Genomic DNA, 27,921 nt, shown 5'->3' on the forward strand with positions numbered 1-27,921 from the left:
TATGGTCTGAAGCTCAACATCAAAAAAACTAAGATCATGGCCACTGGTCCCATCACCTCCTGGCAAATAGAAGGGGAAGAAATGGAGGCAGTGAGAGATTTCACTTTCTTGGGTTCCATGATCACTGCAGATGGTGACAGCAGTCACGAAATTAGAAGACGCCTGCTTCTTGGGAGAAAAGCAATGACAAACCTAGACAGCATCTTAAAAAGCAAAGACATCACCTTGCCAACAAAGGTCCGTATAGTTAAAGCTATGGTTTTCCCAGTAGTAATGTACGGAAGTGAGAGCTGGACCATCAAGAAGGCTGATCGCCAAAGAATTGATGCTTTTGAATTATGGTGCTGGAGGAGACTCTTGAGAGTCCCATGGACTGCAAGAAGATCAAACCTATCCATTCTCAAGGAAATCGGCCCTGAGTGCTCACTAGAAGGACAGATCCTGAAGTTGAGGCTCCAGTACTTTGGCCACCTCATGAGAAGAGAAGACTCCCTGGAAAAGACCCTGATGTTGGGAAAGATGGAGGGCACAAGGAGAAGGGGACGACAAAGGATGAGATGGTTGGACAGTATTCTCGAAGCTACTAACATGAATTTGGCCAAACTGCGGGAGGCAGTGAATGATAGGCGTGCCTGGCGTGCTCTGGTCCATGGGGTCACGAAGAGTCGGACACGACTGAACGACTGAACAACAACAACAAGAGCATGTTTTACAAGTCTTCACTATTATGGGCTCAGGCTGCTACAGAATATATCGCAACTCATGCGACTGATCAATCAAAACTGAAGGAACAATAAAAATGAGTAGTAGTTAGAATGTGCTCCTCAATAGCTCTTTTCTCCTCTTCCTCCCCACCTTCAACATTTTCTTCCATTTCCTCCTTTTGGCTTTGTAATTATGATTATGATTATTATTACAGGAATTACCTGAGCCTAATGCTGCCCCATCTCTTAACTATGGCTATGAGGTCAGGAGTGCTGTAGGCTTGCATGCTTTTTCATCACATGCAAATTCCCTCCTTTTAATTTTTGGAGCTAACCTTGGTGCAGCAACACATCTCTACTGCCATTGGTGCAGACCATGGTTTACTGCATCAGGAAATAGCATCTGCTGGCAGCTTCCAGGGCTCAAGTGCCCCTATTAGAGCTCAGCAACATTACAGTAATCCCTGTTCTAACATGCCCCTCCCACCCGGACACATGCATTTCTGGCAGCAGCAATTTTAATTTCCCATTATGACCCTGATGTAGTGTTGACACAGTGGGAAATATTTAAATTAAAACCTACGACTGCAGGTACCAGGTGAGCCCGTGGCCAGGAGCACGCACCCAACTTCTGCTGGGGCGTGAGCACTGCACCAGTCCCTTCCAATAAGCAACCCACCTGCCAGAAAGTTAGCATAGCAGCTCTACCACACCCAGCAAAGCACTTTTGATGGTTACCAAACTGAGAATGAAACCTAACTGACCTCAAAAAGGTATACATGGCTAAAAGAATAGGTCAGTTACCTGGTATACTTTGCCTTCTTGAAACCAGGGCTGTGTCCAGTCCACCTGAGTCTTTGCTCCCTTTTGAGTAAGGGCCATCATCTACCAAAACAAAAATCACAACAGACTGATGTGCAAATTATTAAACAAGTGCTTCCTAACCTGTAGGTCACAACCCACGAGTGGGCTGCGGGCTTTATAAGCAAGCCCAAAATAATCATTGTTTTTCATTATTAACTGGTATGACAAATATTCCTTACAACTTTTCGTTTCGTTGACATTTTATAATGCTGTGTTGACACCAAGCATTAGAAAATCTTGAGTCTCACACATTTTAACACTTGCGAACTGCACGTTGCTGGCTGGCAGTGCCTGAGCATCACAGGTAAATTTTAATAGTCACTCGGAACAACCCTTAGAGTTAAGCTAAGGGTGATTTGAATTTTTGCTTACCCAACATTTAACTATTACTTTTCTGCAGAAGAATCAGAGGAAGTTTGAGTGATGTCACTGCTATCACAAAGTTGTCTCTCCATGCCAAACAACAACATCAACTCACTGAATCCTCATGTAATAGGGCCCTCACAGATAAATTTTTGGAACTCTGGCTATCTGAATTTTGGCTTTGTAAACTTCCTCGCAAAGTCATTTTATAACCTTTAGAATTAGTGTGCATGTTACTGTGGCTGTAGAGATAGTGCTGAAAATGGCATTCCTTGGTGACTTCTCTACCACCCACCATAGCATTTAGAGGCTTCTTATAGTGCTTTGGAGGCTGGCGTTGCCATTTTGCAAGCAGCCCTACTGCTGCTGCATCCCCTTTGGCAATTGGTGGAAGAGCCAAAGCGACTTACAATGGGTCGAATCCAACAATGTCATTGCGTGTCACATTTTCCCACACTTCTATCTGCTGTGGAGAGTTGGGGAAATGGTCATGGCAGATTTGAAGGGTGCAGGGAGTGCACAGAGGAGAGGAAGGGGAAGTTCCATTTCAGGAGTGTGCAGTGTGCATAAGGGCCACTTAATGTTGTGGCAGAGCAATGCTGTGAGGCATGTGGAAGACTGCTTTACACCTAAGACTACAGGTAAGTATGACCTCCCTACTTCAGTAGCACTTTTCCAGGACAGCAGTGATAAAAGGACAATCTGATTTATTTTTCATGAGATAACCCGTTAAGGGTGAAAGAACATCATTCCCATATGGCTTTAAGCATGCCATAATACCTGTGCAGAAATTCATGGTCCCCAGAAATGGAATCATACATCAGGATACCAACAGAGCACTAAATCACTATACTTGAATTCAATCACCTGTTCCCTTGCATCCTTTTATTTCAAAGTCACCTCTCCTTGCTGCAACTTCAAAGTGGGGGTGGCAGTGGCGGCACAGAAACAGTATATAAAAGAGTATCAGCTTAAAATGCAAATGCTATAATTAAATATGGATTTCACTTCTTATGTGCATTTCCCCCCACAAGAAGATACTTATTTGCCAGGAAATAAGAACTCTCAAATCTCTTTTCCTCCCGCATTTACTGACTGTATCAAATCACAGAAAACTTCAATACTGATAGAACGAAAAGAGTTTTAAGGGAACCCAAGGGTACAATACTTGCAATGCATCTCACTGCAGCCTATAATTTACTGCACAGAAGGAGTTAACTCCCAGTGTCCCAAACCCATTCAGTGTCTAATAGGTACTTATCAAGTGTCTGATCCCTGCAGCACCCACTAGATATTTGCTTCGTACTGGAAAGTAGAAAATAAAATAAAAAAATCAACCTGATAAGCTGCATAGTTGAGAGTGGTGGGATCGTACAGAAATACCAGTTTTAAATGCAACAAGCTTAGGAAGCACTATTCAATTTCAGTCACTTTGCATACCATAAATGTGGAACCCATACTGCATGCGTCCAATTTAAACCTAATTCATAGAATTTTTTGGGGGGGGGGCTTAGGGAAAATGCTAATCTACCAGAGCCCTGTACACATACACGCCCCATTCACCAAGGCATATGTAGGGTTCCTTGTGCCCTTGGCTGGGAGCTGTATTGGTGCCCCCACCTGGAAACAAAAAAATCTCTGTGCTGCAATAGCCACATTAGAAATCACTACATTTCACACGACCCAAGTGATCGACAGATGGTGACAGCAGTCACGAAATTAGAAGACACCTGCTTCTTGGGAGAAAAGCAATGACAAACCTAGACAGCATCTTAAAAAGCAGAGACATCACCTTGTCGACAAAGGTCCATATAGTTAAAGCTATGGTTTTCCCAGTAGTAATGTACGGAAGCGAGAGCTGGACCATAAAGAAGGCTGATCGCCGAAGAATTGATGCTTTTGAATTATGGTGCTGGAGGAGACTCTTGAGAGTTCCATGGACTGCAAGAAGATCAAACCTATCCATTCTTAAGGAAATCAGGCCTGAGTGCTCACTGGAAGGACAGATCCTGAAGCTGAGGCTCCAATACTTTGGCCACCACATGAGAAGAGAAGACTCCCTGATGTTGGGAAAGATGAAGGGCACAAGGAGAAGGGGACGGCAGAGGACGAGATGGTTGGACAGTGTTCTCGAAGCTACCAACATGAGTCGGTAACTGCTGCCTTAGCAGTTCCAATATTTTAAAAAAAGAAAATAAAAACTGACATAACATCTTTTGGATAGGGACGCGGGTGGCTCTGTGGTTTAGACCACAGCACCTAGGGATTGCCGATCAGAAGGTCAGCGATTCGAATCCCTGCAACAGGGTGAGCTCCTGTTGCTTGGTCCCAGCTCCTGCCCACCTAGCAGTTTGAAAGCACATCAAGTGCAAGGTAAACAGCACTTCCGTGCGCTGCTCTGGTTCACCAGAAGCAGCTTAGTCATGCTGGCCACACGACCCAGAAGCTGTCTGCGGACAAATGCCGGCTCCCTCGGCCAATAGAGCGAGATAAGCGCTGCAACCCAAGAGTTGTCCGCGACTGGACCTAACGGTCAGGGGTACCTTTACCTTTACCTAACATCTTTTGGGGTGCCATAGCAAGCTCAGGGTGGCATCTGGCAATATAAGGGGGATTTTTTGTTGTTGTGAGAAATTACCTAAAGCATTTCTATGGGAAAGGCAGGCACACAATTTTGCCACTGTGAGTTCCTAGTCCAGAAGCAGAGACTGACTGCGCTAGGGAGCCACATAAGCAGACTTCACAATTACAAGGATGCCCCAGACATGCCATCAACCATCTGCTTCTCAGTACAGACACCGCAGCAACCCCTTCCAGAGCACCAAGAGAGTGTGTTGAGATTTCCTTTTGGTAACCCCAAAGCAACATCTGATGTAACACCCTCAGCATCAGTAGCACCCTGCCCCAGAAGTGCAAATGGTGCAGACAGACAAACAAGCTTGACAGCTAAGCTAGCATTTCAAGAGTGTGGCCCAAGGTAAACCAACTCATCATCATCAAGAGCATTTTGCAAAACAGCTAAATGGCCTGAGCCAGCAATAATAAATCTACTTTCACCATTCACAATTAGCCATCCTTCAACAAAGGTGCCAGTCAACAAAAACCTCTGGCATTTCACTGACAGTTCAGATAGCAAACAATTAGCACCAAGACTTTCACTCTCTCTCCTCCATCCCTTTTGAGCTCTTCTCCCCAGCAGAGGGGAGGATGCTAAAGTGTTTGTTTTTGCTCATTATCTGACTGAAAATGTTTGAGCAGTCAAGGAAGGTGCCTGCTGAAGTGTGAATTGGCATTTGCTTGCATTCATTTCCCTGCTGTGCGCCTTTTGTTCATATCTGGCTGGCTTCCTGCTTTGTCAATCAGGTTTACTTTATTAGATATATTTCCCTCCTCCCTTCTCTACTCCATCTTCAATTAAGGCTCTTATATTGTGTGTTAATATCCTGTCCTCATTCTTAGCATGTCATCTTAGGAGCTTCATGGGAACAATAGGCTCTTACGAGCTTTCCCTCCAGAAAAAAGAAAGTGAGAGATTAAAAAAAGAGAGAGATCTGACACCTCTCCAAATTTTAACCTCCAACTAAAAGTGCACTGTGTATTAGGACATGTGTGCTCATGTCTACCGCTGGAAAGTTCTTTTTCTGATGGTTATAACTTCAGCATATCACGAGAAGTGCAGAAAGGAGCGTTCACATCAGACACCCTGCACAAAAAGATATGATGTGCTACGTAGATATATATTATCTCTGCAGGGGAAGAGCTGTGGCTCAGTGGTAGGTAGCACATTTGCTTTGAATGCAGAAGATCGTCAGTTCAATCCCCAGCATCTCCAGACAGCCCAGGAAATATCCCTCCCCATAAACCCAGGAGAGTCAGCTGCTGCAGACAATGCTGATCTAGATGGGCAGCTTCCAATATGCCTACATGGCTACTATTCTTGTGTAGGCTGTCAAGAAATTCCCCAATGCCAACAGAGCAACAATGCCTTTAGTTTCTTGGCTGGGACATCCACAGGTTTGAAACTGGATTTGTTTAAAGGGTAAGTGAGTTCTAGAAATGGTCACTGATGAGGAACAGAGTTGCACAGGGAGACTTCTGTGTCTTCTCCAGTATGAACCCCTCTGAGCACTGTGGTTGCTTGCAGGAACAGCCCAAGACTATTTGCCACCTGAGGTGAACAGTGTGACGGATTGGCCCTAGGGTGGAGGAGTTATTACCTCCCAGCTCAGAAGGAGTTAATCCACCTTCAACTTAACTGACAGCTCATCCTTCGGGGGCTGGACGGTCCCTGTTTTGACAGTTGAGAAGAGGGAGGGTGTGTGTGGAGACAGGGAAGAAGAAGGGTGTGGGGCCAGGATAGTGGTGGTTTAGGTTAGGATTAGTTTAGCATGAAACTATAGATCGAAAGATGTTTCTGTATTACTGCAACTAAGATTGTGAATGTATGAATCTTTAAAACAACTATGTTCTCAAGAAAATAAAGTTCAGGTTTTTTTTGGTGCCAAGGAGGAATCGTCATTATTGGTCCAGCAGGGTATCAAATCTCACAGAGGTGTGGACTCAAGAAAGGGCAAAATTTACCTGAGGAAAGGGAGGTGATAGTTTGTGTCCTAGAGTCACACAGAAAAGCGTTAGATGGTGAAAACCTAGAGTGCCACGAAGTTGCCAGAGCATTGAGGCTAATCGAGACAGTGGGGATCCGAGCTGAGGGAGGCCCTTTACCGTAGGCAAGAGGTTGTTCATTTAAGTGACCCAGAGTATTGAGGATACAAGGCCACGAAACCTGGAAAAAGACTCTCATTACTATTAAGTCCTTAAAGTCAGAGGGGTTTGTTTTGAGGCGAACCGAGTGGGGGGGGTTGGTTTCACCCCTGTACCCTTTTGGACACGATTTTAGTAATTGAGGGGTGAGGTTCATCGCAAACAGCATGAGGACAACTTTCCCCCCTAGTTCTATGGCAATTGAATTTTACTTCAACAGGGTAGCATCCTCCACTGCATCTGAAGGGCGACAAGCTAGCTGAAGGGATGCACAGCAGGCTGCAGGGCACGCAGAGCTCTGTTTCTTAGTATCACATCACTGGAGCCTTGCTCTACTTAATGGTAGAGCCGGCCTGATTGTTTGAGATAACCAGCCACAAAGTACAGGGCATTTTTAACAACTATACCATCAGGCATGTCAGTGATTTCCAGCCCATGAAAGCTGCACCCCCTCCTGTGTTCCACATGGAACACCTTGCCCGATTCAGTCCAGATTCAGTTGCTTGACTTCCTTACACAATATGATGTTTATACAAGCGTAATTAATGTTGGAGGCACAAACTCACATGGGAAAGCAGCTCATCGTCGACGTAAATAATCAGTGTGTGAATAGAATGCACACCTAAGCAGTTTGGGGATTTTGCTGGTGAGGGGGACAGGAAATAAGTGTTCTTGTGAACATGAGGGTTTGCAAGAATTCTTTTTCTTCTTCCAGGCTCTGGCTATTATAATGCTAGCTGGTTGGCAGCAGTGGGAGAGAGTTGTTTCTGCCTCAGGCTAGAACCTGCCCCACTCCAAAGTGAGAGATATGAAGGGAGTGTGTACACCCTAGGTGAGAGATAGGGGTATCATGATGATCCATAGGTTTCCTGTTTCCTTGCCTAAGGGTTAAGGAGTGTTCCAAAGCATATTCAGCATGATTGAGAGGTATTTTGCGATTTGATATCGTTTTGATTGATTTATTGTGTTCATTGTATTTTTTATTGTATGTTTCTTTTGTATTAGGATACTGTTCTCGACTTAGAGGGCTTCTGGGCCAAAGGGTGGTGTATAAATAAATGGTAACAGAATAAATCAGCTGTATTGTCAGAACTGGCTTTCAGGAAGGAAGATCCACCCAGGAGGCAGACATGCTCTTCATACTGAAGAGCTGCCCATTGTTAAAGCATTCTTGTCCCACAACTACATCCTCAGGTGCCAATCTTCTGAATATTTTTCAATAGTGTTACAGTCTACTTATGCAGAGCTAAGTGTTTGGAAGAATAACAGCTTTGTGTAGATAGCAGCAACATTCCTACTATGTGCAATAAATGGTCTTATTTGTTCCATTTGACAAGCTCCTGACATCTTGCATCCCCATTGAGTGAAACCATAAATAACATCAAGGAATCCAATTGCAAGCTTGGTGTTAAAACACTGGCAAAAAAAAAACCCCTCCCCAATCTGTAAAAATTCATGTGGAACCTGACTTACTAACACAAGGTATACAGAAGAATCTCAAAAAGAGAGGAGCAGTTGCATTATTCAGGTATGTGTTTCAGAAACTGGCAGTACCAAAAGTGTTTTTGCATTTTAATGTTTTGTTTTTTTTAAAAAAGGAGGAAGATGGAAGGCAGCAAAAATCCTACAATTCCATTGTGCTCTGCCCTTTGTAGTAGCAACACATTCACACTTCTATACTTTCCTTGACATTACTCAAGTTGCTAAAAACCCAGTCTCTTTTCTCACTGTTAAGTGATGAGCAAGACTTACCTCCACTTCCCTGAATGGTAAGAAGTTCAAGGGGAGGAGAGACGACTGGATACTTGTTTTTGTATTATTTCATTCATTTAGAAATATACACACGCAGAACACAGGAGGCAATAAGTAGCTTAGCACTCCTGCAAGCAGCAAAACAGATGGCCCTCGTCAACACCTCGGAAAAAGAATTACTTGAACCCACAAAGGTTCTTGAACCCACAAACCCACAAATTACTTGAACCCACAAAGGTGCCTTCTAGCACTCATGCTCTGCTTCCTTCCAAGTCTCCCCCTCTTTCTTCCAGAAATAATTCTATTTTTACCTCACACACAGATGCTTTCCCATCAACCCTTCCTCCCAGTTGATTGGAGGACCATGCAGTCAAGGGAAACCCACCCCCCCATTCAATCATCTGAAGGGGTGTAGCCCACTCATAACTTTACCTGAATGACCATCTTGCCCCACATACACCAGCTGGGAACAGCATTCCTCTGATGGGCCATGGTTAAGGTTTTCCCCCATAGCTATGGGACGAAAATCTTGGACATAGGATTGCAATGAGAACTAGAAACCTGATTTTAAGAAATTGTATTAAATTTAAGCAATTTGGTTTGATGTGTAATAATTTGAAAAATCTGTAAAAATAATTTTTAAAAAGAGTATTCCCCATAGGTACTCCTGCCATACTAGAAACCAGACCTTTGATTTTGCTCTGTGGAATCGACTACTGATCAAACTTGGATGAATGCCTAGGCTAGGATTCAACTAATGAGACCTGTCAGTGGAAGCCCTGTGCAAGGACTTCCACTTGCACAACGGGTCATTCCACCCTCTCCTCTGCCCCTTGTGTCTACAAAAATGGGCTCTAACAGGTGGGGGGGACCCTCAGAACAGCCCCCAGGGGGAGAAGAGGGAGGATTGTTCCATCTGGCAAGCTGACATGCTTCCACTGATGGAATGACAGGAAAAGTGCGGTGTTGAACACCTTCCCTAGTGTTTTTGCTTTTAGTTGGCTATTGGAAATTTAAATGTTGAAGAGAACTATCAGCCATTTTATACTGCCTATATTATAGATAATTTGAAGCTTTTAGGATCTGCTATTTAGATTGTTATGTATACACTCTGACTCTATGCTTACAAATCCTTAAATAAAGAAATAAAACAAACAGGTTTTCCACCTCAGCCAGAACTAGGCCAGGGAAAGACAAAGACTCAGAACAAAGCAACTTCTGGGCACCATCTGCCATAAAGCAAAATTCATCTGTTCATTATCTGAGCCAAGGAAATGGACCTGGGGCAGCCGAACTTTCCAGCAGTTTTAAAACTGAATCTAGGGACTTAAGGCCTGCATTCAAGTGCTCCTTTAAAATAAAATAAAATCACATACCAAAAACTGAATGCTTCAGGAAAGTTCTCTCGGTTCTTACAAGGTTTAAAAAAAGGGGGGGGGGGGAACAGTGACCTACACTTCATAAGGTTGTTGTCAGAACAAATGGAGGGCTATATAAATGGTCAGTGGCAAACAAGAGTTGCACCACATCTCTTTAGCCTTTTTTATGGCAGCAAGAACAATTCTACTCACAGCCGTTAAATCAGCAGACAAATCACTCAGCCAGCAAGAGACCATTTAGGAAAGACCAATGAGAGAGAGAAAAATGCCAAGGCACATAACAATTCATTTCCCTCATTGAGCAGATCCTGCTCTCAAAGTCCATTTGAAAGATAGACCCTTGTGGTGAGTGTGCCAGCTGCAATTGGCAAACCAGATAGTATTTGATTCTGTAATGAGTCAAATTAAGCGGTCTGCCTGCCTTTTGTAAACCTGACATCTTTTGCACTGTGTGATAAAGAGGGCAGTCTGCTGCTCCGACATCTTCCTAACAAATCAATGCAGCTTCTAAAGTTGTAGGACAGAGTTAACTTCTTCCTTTCACTCTGGGCATTTCTCTCCATTCCCAAAGCCATTTTTTTTAAATTGTGGGTGGCTGTTAGAGAGGAGCCCAGCAGCAAGCAGCAACACTTGTTGTTGTTGTTTAGTCGTTTAGTTGTGACCCCATGGACCAGAGCATGCCAGGCACTCCTGTCTTCCACTGCCTCCCGTAGTTTGCTCAAACTCATGTCGGTAGTTTCAAGAACACCGCCCAACCATCTCATCCTCTGTCGTCCCCTTCTCCTTGTGCCCTCCATCTTTCCCAACATCAGGGTCTTTTCCAGGGAGTCTTCTCTTCTCATGAGGTGTCCAAAGTATTGGAGCCTCAGCTTCAGGATCTGTCCTTCCAGTAAGCACTCAGGGCTGATTTCCTTAAGAATGGATAGGTTTGATCTTTTTGCAGTCCATGGGACTCTCAAGAGTCTCCTCCAGCACCACAATTCAAAAGCATCAATTCTTCGGAGATCAGCCTTCTTTATGGTCCAGCTCTCACTACCACTCAATCCAGCAGTAACACTTGGTTACTTTATGGTCCAGCTCTCTCAGCAGTAACACTTGGTTGGTTGCAAAGGAGGCTTTTTGCAAGGAGTTGCAATTGTCTCTCAGGTTATGAGTGGTTAAGGCTCCATTAAGTCAGACATAGATCAGACTTACTTCTGTAGGCATTGGCTACATCCTTGTCAGCAATGTCCTAGATATAAAAAAAAAAATGATCACCTGCCTTCCCATTTGCCTTTCCCCTTGCTTCCTCAGCAGCATCAGCAAGGGGGCTTTTTACTTTATTTGGTATAGGTTGTTTATTTTAAAGCTATTGTGACTTTTATATAGGATCTGGTTGTTATTATTAATGTTTGATGTTTTATTTTTATTTGTGCTGGAAGCCACCCAGATGGGCAGGGTATATATATATATATATATATATATATATATATATATATATATATATATATATATATATATATATATATATATATGTAAAACAAGAAGAAGAAGAAGAAGAAGAAGAAGAAGAAGCCCCACGCTATCCAGTGGACCAAGCCCCATGCAAATGGATCTATTGAGAAACGTAGCCAAGAAAAAAATCTACTGAAAGCAAAAAAGCTGTCCTCTGAGAATATGCCTTGGAGGAAGAGGTTTCCTAACACAATACAGGAAAGGGCTGAAAAACGAACCACCTAACATTCTTACTGTTAAGCCTTTGGGGAAAGAAACCTCCTGTCACGCTTACTTATCAGACCAACAATTGAGAAGGAGTAAGCTCATTTAGGGATGACACTAACTTGGCATTTCCTTATCGGACTATTAAAATGTCACTTCTAAAGTTCCCATTAAAGAGCTGCAGTTAGCTAGGCTTTTTATTTTTTTATTTTTATTTTTAAAAAACCCACGAAACCTGGATTTATTGTAGAGTCCAGTGCCAGATAAACAGGCAAATCCATTAATCCAGGTGGAGAGAGAGAGGTAAAAAGCAGAGGTAAAATTGTTTCTCCTTAAAACACACACACATAAAACAAGGTTGTTTACAAAAATGCTTCTTTCAGAATAATTACATGCTGCAGTTTGAAAAAACAAAACACCAAGACCATGAGACAAGACTGCTTCATGGGAATGTATATTTAGCGCAATATTCTTATTGCAAAAAAATAAAATAAAAATCCCTTTTTTCTTAAATAGATAGTCAGACTGTTAGGAAGGGAACATGATTTGAGCCATATTGAAGACTGAAGTTTTAACATGAAAGTCTTATTAATCCACAGCTCAGATATTCTTTATTTTTTTAAAAAAAGGTTTGTCAGAGCAGATGAACAGTAAGAAAGCTATCTTGTGCAAGTAGAATGCTAACAGCAACCACTGTCAGGACTTTAGCTTATTAATAAGAATTTCCCCCCGTTTCCAACAGGCAGCCAGTTAAAGCGGCTGCTGTTGCTGACGTTCAACAGGAAAAACAATACCTTCACCAGTTCAGAATCACGTAGTGCCCTCCAGATATTGTCGGACTCCAAGTCCCATCATCTCTGACCAATGGCCATGCTGTCTAGTGCTGATGGGAGTTGAAGTCCAACAGCATCTGGAGGGCATCCCAATGACTGCTCCTGTACTGGATTCACAACATTTCCAAAACTACATTTGTGCGCCACCCTTCCAAGCAAAGTTCTCCAGAATATGAATACATATGGGGTTTCCTTCATGAAAACAGTTACGTAAGACCATCCGGTGAGTTTCATGGATGAGCTGGAATTTTAACTCAGATCCTTCCATTCCAAATTCTGTATTATATCCACTATATCGTACTGTAAAGCACTGTGTCTCTTGGAAGCTCCATACAACTTAACACAATTGATCATATTCCTTTCCCCACTGTCAGTACTATTTTATCTTTAACACAATAGTTTAATATGGGAAGCCAAACAACAAGAAAGATCTGCAAATGTGAAGTATGGAACTCCCCCCACCTGCCCCAATACCCACTGCTAACTTCCTGCAGGCCCTCTTGCCAAGCACTGCTCACCTGAGTCAAACACACCCTCACAATGTGTGGGTGAGGGACAGGCAGGAGAGAGGACAGTCTTATTCTAGTGCCATTTTCACTGTCAACAATGAACTGCTGTTCTTTCTCTTTCTACACAATTGGGTTGCCACAGTGTTTAAATACACAGATCTGCCATCGGCTCATCAAACATTGTTGGGTATCTTATTTATTTGTACTATTTACAAAAGTATTTATATGCACCACCCTCTCATAAAATATATGGGCAGCGACAGAGCACAGCAATATAACAGCATTTAAAAGCCCATTAAAAGCAGTACAAAACAATGGAGATGCCTGCAAAACCACCGAGGATGTTACTACTCGGAGCTTGCCTCCTAATGCTCAGCGTGAATTTTCCTTTGATAATTTACCAGCACCACATATTTTAGACATAACATTTATCTCAAGCCAGTGATAAATCGCCACGAGCATTGCAATGACATCACTTTTGTATTTCTGGTTGAAGCTGGCTGGTAGCTAGTAGCCCTGATCTTTTTTGCACCACTCCTGGAAATAGGCAGGATAGTAAAACCTGCACAGGTGCGCAAAATTCAAGAATGTGAAAAAATACAGGGGAGGAGTTATAATATTTCCTGGACATATTTCCTGGACATAAAAGGTAAAGGTAAGGTAAAGGACGCCTGGACGGTTAAGTCCAGTCAAAGGCGACTATGGGATGCGGCACTCATCTTGCTTTTCAGGCCAAGACAGCCGACGTTTGTCTGCAGGCAGCTTTCCAGGTCATGTGGCCAGCATGACTAAACCACTTCTGTGATGAGTGCCAGAGCACATGGAAAGGCCGTTGACCTTCCCACCACAGTGGTACCTGTTTATTTACTTGCACTAGTATGCTTTCCGAACAGTAAGGTTGGCAGAAGCTGGGATAGAGCAACGGGAGCTCACCCCGTTTCGCAGAGACACATACCAAGATGCAAAGTAGCAGTCCAATTGTATTATTGGCTTGCTTCCTATGCTAAGTAAAGATGAGGAATATATAGGATGGCATGCCTTCCAGAGCATCCACATTAAACCATCCCCTGTGTTTCAGTCCAAATTCATTTATTTGCTTTTATCAGTTTCCAAAAACAATTCTTCTCAGTAGATTAATAATTCTGTACGGCTTCCTAGTGTTGCTAGAAGCAACCCGATTTTCTATCCTTGAGAAAAATCACTGACACACTGATGATTTTGCAGCACCACTAAAAGAGAGACCTTAAAAGTATATTGATTGTTCCAACAGAGTATGCTAGATTCTACTTGAAGTTTCATATGGAATTTAATCACAAAGCTATTCTAGGGCAGTTTCATCCTGTTTCCCCAATACTTTGCTCTTGACATCAGAAAACTTGTTAAAAGAAATTAGGAGGGGAAGTGAGTATTTTTATTCCTAACGGAATGTCGGGAGAATTAAAAGCGTCACTGGGCTATTGCCATCTCCAAAGAGCGACCGTACACAAATCTTATATATACAATTATATTCAGAAAGTGCCTTCACACTCAAAGCTCAGGCAGGTGTTTATCAGTTCAATTCTCCCACTGGAAGCTGTCCAGATTCAATTGGTGTTTTGAAAGAGAATTCCACCCCCACCCCCACCCGCTTTCTCAAAGAAAGGCCTTCAGAAGCTACAATTGCTCAGGACAAAATGAATACAGTAGCCATTTCCAGAGGTTTCTTTTTCTGGAGGAGGGCGGGGTGAAAGAGAAGAGTTGTAACTAGTAATTTACATTTTGTGTGAGGAGGGGAGAAAAATTGTGACTAGTAGTTCCCTAAACTATTCCCTTCTGCTTGAAATAACCAGGTCTGAAAATTGAAGAGAAGGATGCAGGTTTTGGAAATGGCGCACAAACACACACACACACACACACACACACACACCCTTCCTCAAAAGAATTGGCAACATCTACTACTGAGGTGTAAAAAAATGTATACTTGGTTTGTGAAAATGTGCATGTGCACACACATACATGAGAACTAAAAAAAATGTAGACTGGTTATCAGTGTAATTTGGTTACAAGAGGCAAGGAGAGGTTGCCATCCTTTTCGGATTGGGAGAAAGTTGGGGGTGGGGGGAGCTCCTCCTCTGTTTTGGCTGCCCATGGAAGGGTTTCTTAAAAGTGGGGACATTAGAAAACAAGGCCTTGTGGAGCACGAGACAGGAAACTGCTCTGGCCACAGAGGTTCCCCCCCCCCCGTGTGTGTGTGTGTGTGTGTGTGGACTGGTAGAGGAGGAAGCACAGGATCCATCTGTTTGCTGCTCTATCTGTTTTGCTTTGCTGCCTGCCCGTCACATGGATCAACAGCAGGCAGCTACTAAAAATGTGTGTGTTGGAGGAGGGAAGTGTAGGACTCGCCTATCACTCATTTTGCTGCCTGCCTGCCGTTTGGCAGGCAGCGACTTGAGGGACTTTTTGAAAAAGGGGGTGGTAGAGGAAGAAGAAATATGGGAATTGTCTCTCTGCTGCTGTGTTTATTTTGCTGCCTGATAGAGCAGGCAGCTACTTGAAAAGCTTCTCAGCTGAACATGAGGATGAGGGGAGGACATGGCAACACTTTCCATTTTCCGCCTCGCAAGGGTGCCAAATCAACTTTAATTGTATAGCCTGAATTTTGCCAGCATGTGATTGAGTCCCACCTCAAAATAATGACAGGCTGGAAGGACCTTACAGATAATAATTACTGGCATCTTGAACTGTCCCCAGAAGCTAAGAGAAGGCTGTTGCCAAGTAATGGAGTTGTGTGCCCTCTGTTGCCAATTGTCAAGCTAACTTCCTATCAGAAGTTAAACACTGACATTTTATACTAGTTGCTTTTGGCAGTTCTCAAAAAATATTTTTCATAAAACATATTGCAATACTCAAGTCAATGAAGGCCTGAACAAGGGTGGCAAAGAAGAGTGCCAGCCAGCATGTCAGGTGTAACTGCCCCCCACCCCCCAAAAGCAAAGGAGCACTATCAGATTGCAAACACACTAACCTGGGGGAAGTACTATCTCATTTCGGCCAGGAGATACCTCTTTGCTTGCTTGGGCCCAACTCCAAATCACCACTTCCTCTGCTTTATCAGGATCCAGCCTAAATTGTTAACCTTTATCTAGACCTTTTGGCAGTCACTTTTCAGTAATAGAATTCTGGGCCAATTTCACAATACTATTTAAAAACAAAAAACAAACCCGAGTTGGTTTTCAACTCGGCATAAAATGATACCGCATTCCAACACCTGTGAGTACAGTATCATAAAGAGAGCAAACAGAAAACAGCTACAGAAAAGGGATTTTTTTCCTGTAGGGATAAAGAGGGGAGTTCAGTTTTTCATTTTAAAGAGAACATACCTTGTGAGATTTTTCTAGCAGTACTCTTCCCCCACTCGGAGACACTCAACTGCATGGGCAGCCATGGCATGAGCAAAGCCCCTCCAGGGCCCTGTTGCCGCTGTCCCCTTGGGGCTGGCCAGAGCACACAAGTCCTGCTCCCCAAGGAGTGTGAGAGTGGACAGTGTGGTGTGTGACACACTTCCTCCGCCGTACACTGTGCTCTGCTGGCTGTGTGCCTTCTGGGTCACCTCGCTGGCAGAGCTCACGATGGGTGGGGTGGGGTGGGGTGGGAGCTGCTGGTGAGTACTGACACCCTTTTTCTGGAAAAAAGGCACTGAATTTACCTCTGCCATACTTTTTGAAAGTATACATGAATTGAAATGCAACTTTTAAAAGTCGCACTTCCCCAGATTTTTTGACACAGTTCTCCAACCAGAAAACCCTTAAGCATTTTTTCTACAAAAATGCTTATCATCTGTGGAAGTTTGCACAAAAATGCGTATTTTGGTGATATGATGTGCAAAGCAGTCAGCAAAAATGTGTACATCCAGAGAACTGGATTCTATAAAATACTGATGAACTTTCATGATCATGATGATTTAAAAAATGTGCAAAGGAAGAATGAGAAACTACCTTGTGAGACCATGCAGGGAAAACCCATTAGGCTAGACTAAATCACCTGGCATCACTGCCTTGAGACTGCAGAGCCTGGTAGAATTGGATAGTATATTAATCCAACAGGCAACCACAACTTGAGTTCATATCTCTTTGTAGCAGTACTGTTCGTGTATGGAGGTGTTTGCTTTGGCTCTTGAAGATCACCACTCTAAAGACTATGAAAGCCTGTTTTATCCTGACACTTTTATTGTTTTATATTGGATTGTATTATTATTATTATTATTTTTCCGTGTGAGCTTCCCCGAAGGTAGGATAAAAACAAAACTGGTAAAAAGATGTTTGAACTGCAACCATGGTGAGATATAGGAAATCAACACTTGGACTCCAGGCAATTACAGCCCATCAATACCGTCAAACCTTTGAGACTTTATCATCTGCATACAGCCTTGGGACCTGTGCCCCTCTGCTGAGCCAGAGAGACTCCATGAGCGCAGCAGCAGGAATATTAGCTCTTCTGCTGGATCAATGAACGAAGCAACCATGAAGAGTCACCCTCTCTAAAAGACTCCACTGCACAACATTAGCACAATCTCACACTCAAGCACAAAAGGACAGCATGGGATCGTCTCACTGAAAGTGGCAGGAGAATGAGCACAACCCAAAGCTTCTCACAAATATCCTAAGGATTTGTCTCTGATAAGCTTCCTTGTTCTTTGTCCCTCTCACCGTTTGTACATAAGGGTTGAAGCACAGGCAAGACTCATCGGAACTCGTCAGTGTGGCATAGTGGTTAGAGTGTCAGACTAAGGCCTGGAAGACGAGGGTTCAAATCCCCACTCGACCATGATGCTCACTGAGTGGCCTTGGGCCAGTCACTGCCTCTCAGGTGAATCTACCTTACAGTGGGGTTGTTAGGTTAAAATGGATATGGGGGAGAACCATGTATGCCCCCCTTGAGCTCCTTGGAAGAGTAAGTGGGATATAAATAAAATAAAATAAATGACTACATTGCAGGGAGTTGGTTGGACTAGATGAGCCTCGTGGTCCCTTCCAACGCTACACTTCTATGATTCTGCGACTTTCCAGAAATTGCAAGGGCATCTCAAGCTTTCCTCCTGCTCCCTATTATTACTTAGATTTCTTACCTGCCCTTCACTTTAAGGTCCCAGGGTGGGTTACAGCAATGTCAAAATACAGGATTGACACCAGTTAAAACAATTTAAGATCAAATAAACAGTTTTGAGTCCTAAAAAACATGCGTTACAGGTGTCAAAAGGCCAGGTTAAAGAGGTGCATCTTCAGCAAAAGGCAAAAGGAGGGCGCAACTGCTTTGCCTGTCATTCTTCAGAAACACATTGCTGACCACTTGCATGAAGCTCATGGACCAATGGTGGCCCACAAACCAGCTTAGGAAACACAGAGTTACAACAGTGTGTTGCGATGTCCCTCGCTGCATTCCATTGCCCCACTCCTCTTATCATAATCTTGCCCCTTAAAAAGAAACAAAGCATTCAAGCCGATTGTATATAGACTTCTTCACCAGACACCTCACTGGTGTCCTCAGGTATTAATATTTTTGCAGGGAATTGGTGGATGGAGTTGTCTCAGATACTTTGCAGTCCCATCTCAAGTTTTCACCCAGGGCCCCTGAGGCAGAAAACTCCATACTCTCAATGACCAGCAAACTTCAGTCACACATTATGCTTCTTTTCAAGACTGTTTCTCAGTACATGCAGCACACATTTAGGTTCCTCCCACCCCCATCAATTCCGACACCATTATCCATTTTCCCAAGGACCCTACCGAGGCATGCAAGTTTCATAACCACCTGCTGCTTTATTCATGAGAAAGAGATCTGTAAGGTACACGGCTGCTCATTGTTCAGCTAAGAGCTCCGTTCTTTGTGCACTTGAAATCTCTTTTGTGAGATTTTCAAAAAGAAAATTGACTTCCGGGCGCATTTAGATTTGATATAAGCAGCCATTTGTAATAATGAATTATAGAAGAACTCTGGAGGGGGAAAAATCAGAGGAACTTGGTTAGTGATGGGTGTAGCACCGTTCAGAAAGCAAAGGGGGCAAAAGTCCCCCCCCACTTACACACACACACACACACACACACACACACACTTTCTGCAAGTATATAAAAAGACATGAGAGGCATGGCCACTGCTTTACGTTTTGAGAAATGCAAGTTGGCAAAACAAAATAAAAAATAAAAAAATTCCTTCCAGTAGCACCTTAGAGACCAACTAAGTTTGTTATTGGTATGAGCATTTGTGTGCATACACACTTCTTCAGATAACAAGTTCTTGGTGAATTCTCTAGCAGACCAAAGGCTTGAACCCTGCATCTCTGGAACACATTACCACTTTGAGTCAACCAGACCCCATCATTACAAAGAAGTTCTGTTAGCTTGGGCCCAGTTCTCCAATCTGTTGAGGTAATTTTGAATTCTGATTCTGTTGTACATATATAAAAAAAAACAATAAAGCATTAAAAAATAATAATTCTGATTCTGTCTTATGTGGCATTAGCGAATCCCTCCCAGTTTGGTGTCATCTGAAAACTGAATGAGCACCCCCTCAGTTTCTTCATCCAAGTAATTTATAAAGACCTTGAACAACAATGGGCCCAGGACAGAACCCTGTAGCACTCCATTGTCACTCCCCTCCCCCAAAGAACTGCTGCAGCAATTTTTACAGCCAGCACTGCATCCTCGAATGCGGAATAATGCTACATGTCATAACCATTCCAGAATACACTTGAAGTCCAGGCAGCCCCCTGAGAAAGCCACACTTATCTAATCAACCTATCTCGGGGAATACATAATACATTTTTCATTAAAAGTTATCAAGTTCTACACAAAACAGATTTTAAAAATACGTTTAAAAAGAGGAAGAGGCAGACAGGAGGGGAAATTACTTAATAAAAAGAGGACCGGCCACATATTCTATCAAATTTGGGAAAGGGAAAGAAGGGATTAATCTGCATTGATTTATCAAAGGGAACTGCCCCCTCCTTTCAATTTGCATCTTTTTGGCCCTTAAAAGTTTTATTAAGCAAGAAGGAGGGGGGAAACACAACACCATGCCTGTCAATAGCTGGCACACGGCATTGCATCTCTACTAAAGTTTCTAAAAAGTTTTTCCACAAATATATATCATTGATTAGATTTAGGCCCTTAAATTTTAGGGGAAAGGCCACGGCCCAGTGGAAGAACATTTGCTTAGTATGCAGAAGACTCAGGTTCAATTTGCAGCATCTCCAGGTAGGGCTGGAAAAATTTCCCTGTCTGAAACACCCTGGAGAGTCGCTGTCAGACAGTGTAAACCAGACAGCCAATGTGAAGCCCTCCAGATGGCGTTAGACTCCAACTCCCATCAGTCTTTGCCAGCGTAGCCAATAGTCAGGAATGTTGGGCATTACAGTACAACAACCTTCCTGCGGGCACCACTCTGGCTACTCCTGGTATAGGCAATACTGAGCGAGGGTAGTCTATTGGGCTTACTCAGCATGAAGGCAGCTTCCTATGCTCCTAGGAACATAGTTCAATTGGAAAGCATTTTTTCTTGTACTTTTGCAGGTCTCCAGCTTCTCTGCGTAGCACTGGGAGGCTCTGAAGCACTACTGCCAATCAATGTAGATCAGCTTTTGCCAACCTGGTGCCCTCCAGATAGTTTTGGACTACAACTCCCATCAGCCCCAGCTAGTGCATGCTGGCTAAGGCTGATGGGAATTGTACTGCAAAACATCCAGAGGACTCCAGGTTGGCAAAGGCAGGCATAGACGATACAGAGTTGGAATGGCCAAAAAGGTCCAACTCAATACAGTACAAGGCAGCTGCTAAGCTCTCCCTGCTGTATCAGGAGGTTATATAAAAACATGCCCCTGTTAAAACAAGTTGCTGATCAAGAACTCTGAGTGCACGCTGAAGTCCTCATTGGCATTCCATCCTCCAGTAATGACATTCATGTGGCACAAATACCGTGAGAGCAGATCAAATCCACTTTTTCCTGTCATGTGTGAAAATGCTCTGAGACTGCAGTTCCAATGTACTTAATTCCATTTTTTTTAAAAAAATAAAATCAATGGGATTTAAGAGCATTTAACTGAACACCACATTGCTGCCTAATTGATCAAGCCTTCATGCTGACAAAGTCCCACCTGCTGCAACAGGGCACATCGTAATTGAAATTTAGAGGTATTTCCTTCCAGTGCTTTGGATTTTTGGCTTATTACAGCCTCAGTGCCTAATCGTTTCTATCTACTAAGCTCTGCACCTTACGCTCTCTCCCTTACATGCGCACACACACACACACACACCCCTGAGTAAGAAAGTTAAAAGCAGAAGACATTACTTTTTCCTTTTAACTTCTCCTGAGGTGCTAGAAACTCTCCATCAAGTTGCTACTAGGCTAATGCACCCATCGTTTAGCCAACCGACAAGCCCTTTGACCCTGCTACAAACATAATCTTTTGTAGCATGTGCGAAGTACACAGCTCAGCATGTCCAGTGTGCCCCGTCTAACCCAGAGGTTGTGTGGAAAGCACAGTTGAATTAACCATTATTTCAAGCACGATATAAAATCACCCCCCTTGCCGAATTTGGGTCCCTGCTGCAGAATTAAATGGAAGTACTTCTGTCAGGGAAGGCAGAGCATACCCAAACGTGTGGGCTCAAAGGCCACCCCTTCCTCTTGGACAGACCTGCAAGTCCCAAGTCAAAGCCAACAGCATACTACACATAATGGATGTTACAACTGTAATGTCGCTGCAGAAGGAAGGGTGACAGCTGTGGACAAATTTGCTTCTCACCTAACGAAGGAACGCTGATGAAATGTTCGTGAGGATTTTAAAATAATAATAATAATAATAATCACAAACTGATGCTGAAATATGGAGAACTGAATGTAAGGACTTGAAAAAATAGAAATCGAGGTTGGCAGGTTCACTCATCCCTATTTGCAACCCAGCTGCAACTAGTGGAAGCCACTTTGTTCCATGAAGACCACTTGGCATCTCTGATTTATCAGGATTAATATTATTTTCCCAAGCGGAGCTATTTTATGCACGTCTGGCAAAGTCCAAAACTGGCTCCGTTGGGAGCATAAGAGGAGAAATTGGATGGTGATCCCAAACAAATAAAGAACTTCTTTATTTGGCAATGTCTTACGATAGCATATTTATAGACTTCTTTATTTCACCATATTTATATCCTTCTTTATTTCGCCTATCTCCCTCCCAGCACTAAAACTAAAAACTAAAATAACCATTGTTTATAACTTTCTATTTACAGAGGCTCACCACTGTAGCATCTTATTGCTTGAAACAGTCCAGTGTGGGTTTATAGCATCTTCTCCTTGAGGGAGAACAGACTTGGAAGCACCCTGGATTATTCTGCCTCCAAGTGAGTACCAATGCCTCTATTCCTCTGTTTGCCTTTGAGGCTGGGTGGTGGCATCTAAGGCATTTACATCCCTCCCATCCTTCAAAATCCTCAGCCACCCGAAAAATACAGGTACAATTCTATGCAAGTCTGCTCAGAAGTAATAGTCACATTGATTTCACTAGGGCCCACTCTCAACCAGGCTGTCTCCGGGATTTTCTTTTTAAATGAGGCTCCAGAAATTCCTCCAGTTTATTATAGTTTGCACCCTCCACTATAACACATTCTGTAATTTGTGAACTGAGTGGGAACTCCTACAACACATCTGTGCATTCTGTTTCTCTCTAAAAAAAACAACTCCGCCTAAACAGATTCCAGGTAAGGTCTTCCACTGAAACTACAAACTGGGGAAAACAGTGCATCTGTTTATAAATTCTCTCCATTATTAACCCCCCTGCAATACTAAAACAATACAATCCATCCACACATATGAGACTCCAAAGATCAACATACCGGTAATCCAGACCACAGCTGTGCTACAATAAGAAAGCAGGAAATCACTTATATACATAGAGAGCAGAAACCTGAAGAAAGTGATCCAAAACAGATTACAGATTGTCACGCACACATCATTCATTTGATGGGAGGAACGAATTATGTAGAAGGTTCCATAGAAAAACGAGCATCCATTTTAGAGATACAGGTACGTAATACCAACACCTGAGAGATAACAGCACACAGCCTGCTTTCTTTAACATACACAGACTAGTGTTTAGGATAAACTGGTTACGTTCACTGAACTAGTTTGAAAAGATCGAAACTTTTTGTTGTTGGCATCCATCTGTCTCAAGAGACAATGGAGTGCGTCTCTGGGTGTTGAAGTCAAACCGCTGTGTTAATGCCACCGAAGTGACCTCTCCAGGGCACAAGCCTGGAAAGTGTGTATGGAGGTCCTGGGCTGCCCAGATGACAAGACCCCCTCTCCAGGCCTTGTAGATGTGGCCCAAAGCAGAACTTGGCTGCAGGAGTTGCCCAAAGGAAGCATACAATATACCATCCAACCGACTTAGGGACTCCAAACTACACCTGAAAGTATTTCCCACAATAAAGCTTAATTAAGTTTATTTGGGTGTACAACTTTGTATGATTTCTACTTCCTTTTCAAATTTATTCTCTCCCCCTACCCCGAGGTGGGGACTCTTTGCTTCCATTAAAAAAAGATAAAGGAAACTCAAGCGACCTTCTATAAGGAAAGTTAGAAAGCAAAACATGGAAGCAACATTCTAAGGCATATTAGGTAGCTACAGAAATGATTATGAACTAATTGCTTTTAAAAATAATTTTTCAAGTACTGGCAAAAGCAGGGCTCATAACATTCAGTCATAACACACACCTACCCCCCCACCCTCTCTCTGGAATGCCATATGCTGAAGACAAAGGGGAGAAGGGGGTGCTGTTGTCCTCAGAAATATCTGCCTGGCCACAATAGAGTGCTAGATGGCTGAGGAAAGTTTGTTGCTTTATGAGAATTTCTTTTTAATTAATGTAGCGATCACCCCCAAATAACCCCCCCAAAAAACAATTCCTCTCAAATTACCCCATAATCTACTCATTTCTTCTTCGATTATTATTTATTATAATTACATTTCTCTCCCAACTTTCCATATAAATTAATTTGCATCTGTAATCCACTCCAGCATAAAATGTGTTTCATTTCTCCACAATAGATCTCCAGAACAGGAAGGGGGAAAAGGCAAAATTCTAAAGAGCACTTGGGGGGTGGGGGTGTCTGCTAACAACACAGAAGCTGCTCCACATTAAGAGACACAAAGTGATTCCCAACTTTTTAAAAAAACCAAGCCATTCTCCCTCAAATGCACACAACAAGAAACTCTCGCCACAGCTTACTCATTCCAAATCTTTACAAAATAACTCACTAAAGAAGCAGTGGGAGAAAAGGAGCGAGTTCACGCTGGAAGCAGACAGCATAGGGTTAACAGCCCACCTCCTCCACTTTTTCCCCAGGCAGTTCATTCCCCTCTCCATCTTTACCCCAGAACTCCCATCAGACCTATCCGAAAACATCCATACATTTCAAGCGAAATACTGGCAAAGCAATACAAACCTGCTTTGTACTTGGCCGTGGTGGTGGACTGGGAGGTGAATGTGCCCATACCAAGCCTTTCCAGGTTCCACCAACCTGCTGCCATCCACCACCTGCAAAGTGGGGCCTGAAGCCCTCCGCTTCTAGGGAGGGGGTGGGGTTGAGCTGGTCCAGGCTCTATTGGACCTCAAGTTGGCGCTGCTGCCAGCTGGTGAACCAGTTTCAGGCTGGCACATTTATCTACCTGACTCCCATCACCTTCTATGACCACTCTTGACCTACAGGAGCCAGTCTGGTCCAGTACAGTGGTACCTCGGGTTAAGTACTTAATTCGTTCCGGAGGTCCGTTCTTAACCTGAAGTGTACTTAACCTGAAGCACCACTTTAGCTAATGGGACCTCCTGCTGCCGCTGTGCTGCCAGAGCACGATTTCTGTTCTTAAGCGGAGTTCTTAACCTGAAGCGTACTTAACCCAAGGTACCACTGCCTTGCCCTGAAATGTCACCCCCCAAAAAAGCTATAGGCCTGGGGTACAGAACTGCAGGCTACATTAATAGGACAGCAACATTAATGGATACTTGTGGAATCCAAGAGATTCCTGAATGCTTTTCTAGCTACGTAGGTAGTGCTCCTGTTGAGGCCCTACTCACACTCTACTGAACAGTGAGATGAACAGGGACATTAACAGGGCTTCTCCTAAGTACAGTAGGGATGAACAAATCCGTCACTCTCTCAGGTGGTCTTTTCTTGAGTCTTAAATTCAGGTCTACACCATATCCACAGCTCTTTACAATCCTTTTGTTAAAAGAATCCTAATGAAAATGTGTCAGTGTTTTAATGCTCATTTCGCCTAACGCATACATTTTTCTAACATGCACATTTCTGCAAGCATTTTCCCCTAATCTAACGCATTTGTGTGTATTAGCTTCACTAATATATGCATTTCTATGCTGTTTACCTCAGCATATGCATTTTTGTACACTTCACTGGAGAACTGTGCTACCAAATTCAGATAAGCACAGATTTCAAAGGGTGGCTGTGCTTCAGTTCACATATCATTTCAGAAAGTGCAAATCAGGTAGATATGCCTTTAAAATGTGAACTGAAACAACTTTCTCCCCCACCCCATCTAATCTTTTCCATTGCTGTGGAACCTGGGCAGCTTCGTAGCTTTCTGCTGAGCTATGGATAATAAAGCAGGCCAGACAATGGCCAGAGTGAAAATGGGGAAAATCTTGCTGTGAATATGACCAAGCGCAGGTACAAGCAGATAATCGTGCCTACCAGGAGGCACTGGCAGCAACAAAGGAAGCGGGCTTCGGCAAGCTTAAGTAGCTGCCCAGCTAAGCTTTTAAGGGTTGTGAATAAAGCTAGTTGGTGCCAGTCCTTTGTCAGCAAAAGCCCAGGGAGTGCCAAGATGTTTTATTATGCCCAACGTGTTTTGGAATTAAGAAAGTCCTTCATTAGGGGCAACTTAGGTGGTCTCGCATTTATGGAAAAGACAAACTTCTGTAGCATTCTGAATGCGTTCACTGAGGCCAGGTGCAATAAATAGATTTGCAGGGAACTCAGAAGAGACATGTTGGGGGTGGGGGCTGCAGGACCAAAACCACCAATCTGGGGGCAGGGCCAACAAACTTGTAATCCATGAGGTGTGTGTGTGGGAGAACAAGTGAACAGGACTTGGGAGAAAGCCCCATGAGTTCCCATGTGTAGATGCCATACAGAAATTCCAGTGAAAGCATGCAGGCAGCATGCTGCTATGAACCTGCCCCACTCCCTCACCTGGGACATGTCATGAGAACAAGGCTACACATTTCAACCTTCCATCCTGCAATTCTGCTTCTTGTTCATGTTCCACAGTGGACAACTCCCAGTTTGCTGCTGTCTTGTGCAATCGCGTGGAAACAGAGGCGTAGCAAGTGTCTTTGCACTTGGAAAGCACAATTTCCAAGTTTAAACTACTACTCCAATGCCTTTTGAGAGTAGTGTGGTGTAGTGGTTAAGAGCGGTAGACTCGTAATCTGGGGAACCGGGTTCGTGTCTACACTCCTCCACTTGCAGCTGCTGGGTGACCTTGGGCTAGTCACACTTCTCTGAAGTCTCTCAGCCCCACTCACCTCACAGAGTGTTTGTTGTGGGGGAGGAAGGGAAAGGAGAATGTTAGCCGCTTTGAGACTCCTTCGGGTAGTGAAAAGCGGGATATCAAATCCAAACTCCTCCTCCTCCACTCCTCCTCCTCTTTTGAGAGGTATTAAAAAGGACTGAGGTTATTAGTGGGCAGAGCCGTCTCATCCATAGAGGCCAGTGGCGCGGCGCGCCAGAGCGCCGGGCACCCCAGTGGCGCCCCCGCGAGCCCGCCGGCATGCCGGGCTCCCCCTCCCCAACCCGCCCCGCCTCCCAGCTGGGGCTCTGGGAGGCGAGGGCGGTCGGCTTGCAGCCCGCCCGCCCGCCGGTGCGCAAGCGCCAATCCACCCGCCCCTCATCCTCTGCCCGCCGGCGCGTGAGCGCATGCTCCAACGCCACGCCTCTCATCCCCCGCTCGCCCACCCCCCCTCCCGAGGGGCGGCCAGCGCGGGAGGGAGGCGGGCGGAGAGGCGGCAGGCTGGGGGTGCCAAGGGATCGCTGCGCCAGGGCGGCCGATCCCTCTAAGACGGGCCTGTTAGTGGGCCTGCCAAAACTCCTCCCACCCTTATGCACAAGTAAACTGGCAGTGAGTGAGGTATGGTTGGAACCATACCTACAGCAGGTAATGCCGCATCAAAATACTTTGAAAGGATTATGGCAGAATTTGATAATGAGCTTAAATCAATGGCAGATGAAAATGTAAGGAGGTTCCAACATAGTCTAAAAGTTGCATGTAAGTGGTTGCCCTTAGGGTTCTTACAGCCTTTCAATCATGCGCACACCCCCTTCCAAATTTGCAAAGCTTGTGGCGCTGTGGCACTGTGGTGTAAACCACTGAGCCTTGGGCTTGCCGTTCGGAAGGTCAGCAGTTTGAATCCCCGCAACGGGGTGAGCTCCCGTTGCTCGGTCCCTGCTCCTGCCAACCTAGCAGTTTGAAAGCATGCCAAAAGGTGCAAGTAGATAAATAGGTACCGCTCCGGCGGGAAGGCAAACAGCGTTTCCATACGCTGCTCTGGTTTCGCCAGAAGTGGCTTAGTCATGCTGGCCACATGACCCAGAAAAACTGCCTGCGGGCAAACGTCGGCTCCCTCGGCCAGTAAAGCGAGATGAGCGCTGCAACCCCAGAGTCGTCTGCGACTGGACTTAACTGTCAGGGGTCCTTTACCTTTACCTTTTTACTCAATCAATGCTAAACCTTATGAAGATTTAATCCCCCAAAATATGATTCTCTCACCAGTGTTCAGCAAAGTAGCTGTATTTCAAAAAAATAAATACCGGCTTGCGTGTGGATTATGCATCCAAGCAAACAGGAGTCATTAGAAAATGAAAACATGCAGCACAGGTGTTAGCACTTCAGAACTGATAGAAACAGCTGTAGATTTAAGCAGCAAAACCATCCACTGCCCAATGATACATGGCTTGGATAGGAACCGCTTCATCTACATTGGGACAAGGACATTTGCACAAAGATGTTGAAAAC

At 44.0% G+C, this 27,921-nt stretch overlaps 1 protein-coding gene across 7 annotated transcripts in view; it reads right to left on the reverse strand.

Annotated features, from left to right (window-relative positions):
• GRIP2 (glutamate receptor interacting protein 2) overlaps positions 1 to 27,921 on the reverse strand; it is a 365,790-nt gene that overhangs the window by 69,672 nt on the left and 268,197 nt on the right. For all 7 annotated transcript variants that reach the window (XM_033141097.1, XM_033141095.1, XM_033141094.1 and 4 more), the window contains exon 2: positions 1,509 to 1,589. In XM_033141097.1, the coding sequence (XP_032996988.1) occupies positions 1,509 to 1,589 (81 nt within the window). The remainder of the gene's footprint in view (positions 1 to 1,508; positions 1,590 to 27,921) is intronic.

Source organism: Lacerta agilis, chromosome 2 (genome assembly GCF_009819535.1).
Source record: "Lacerta agilis isolate rLacAgi1 chromosome 2, rLacAgi1.pri, whole genome shotgun sequence".
In the NCBI taxonomy this organism is placed as follows: Eukaryota; Metazoa; Chordata; class Lepidosauria; order Squamata; family Lacertidae; genus Lacerta; species Lacerta agilis.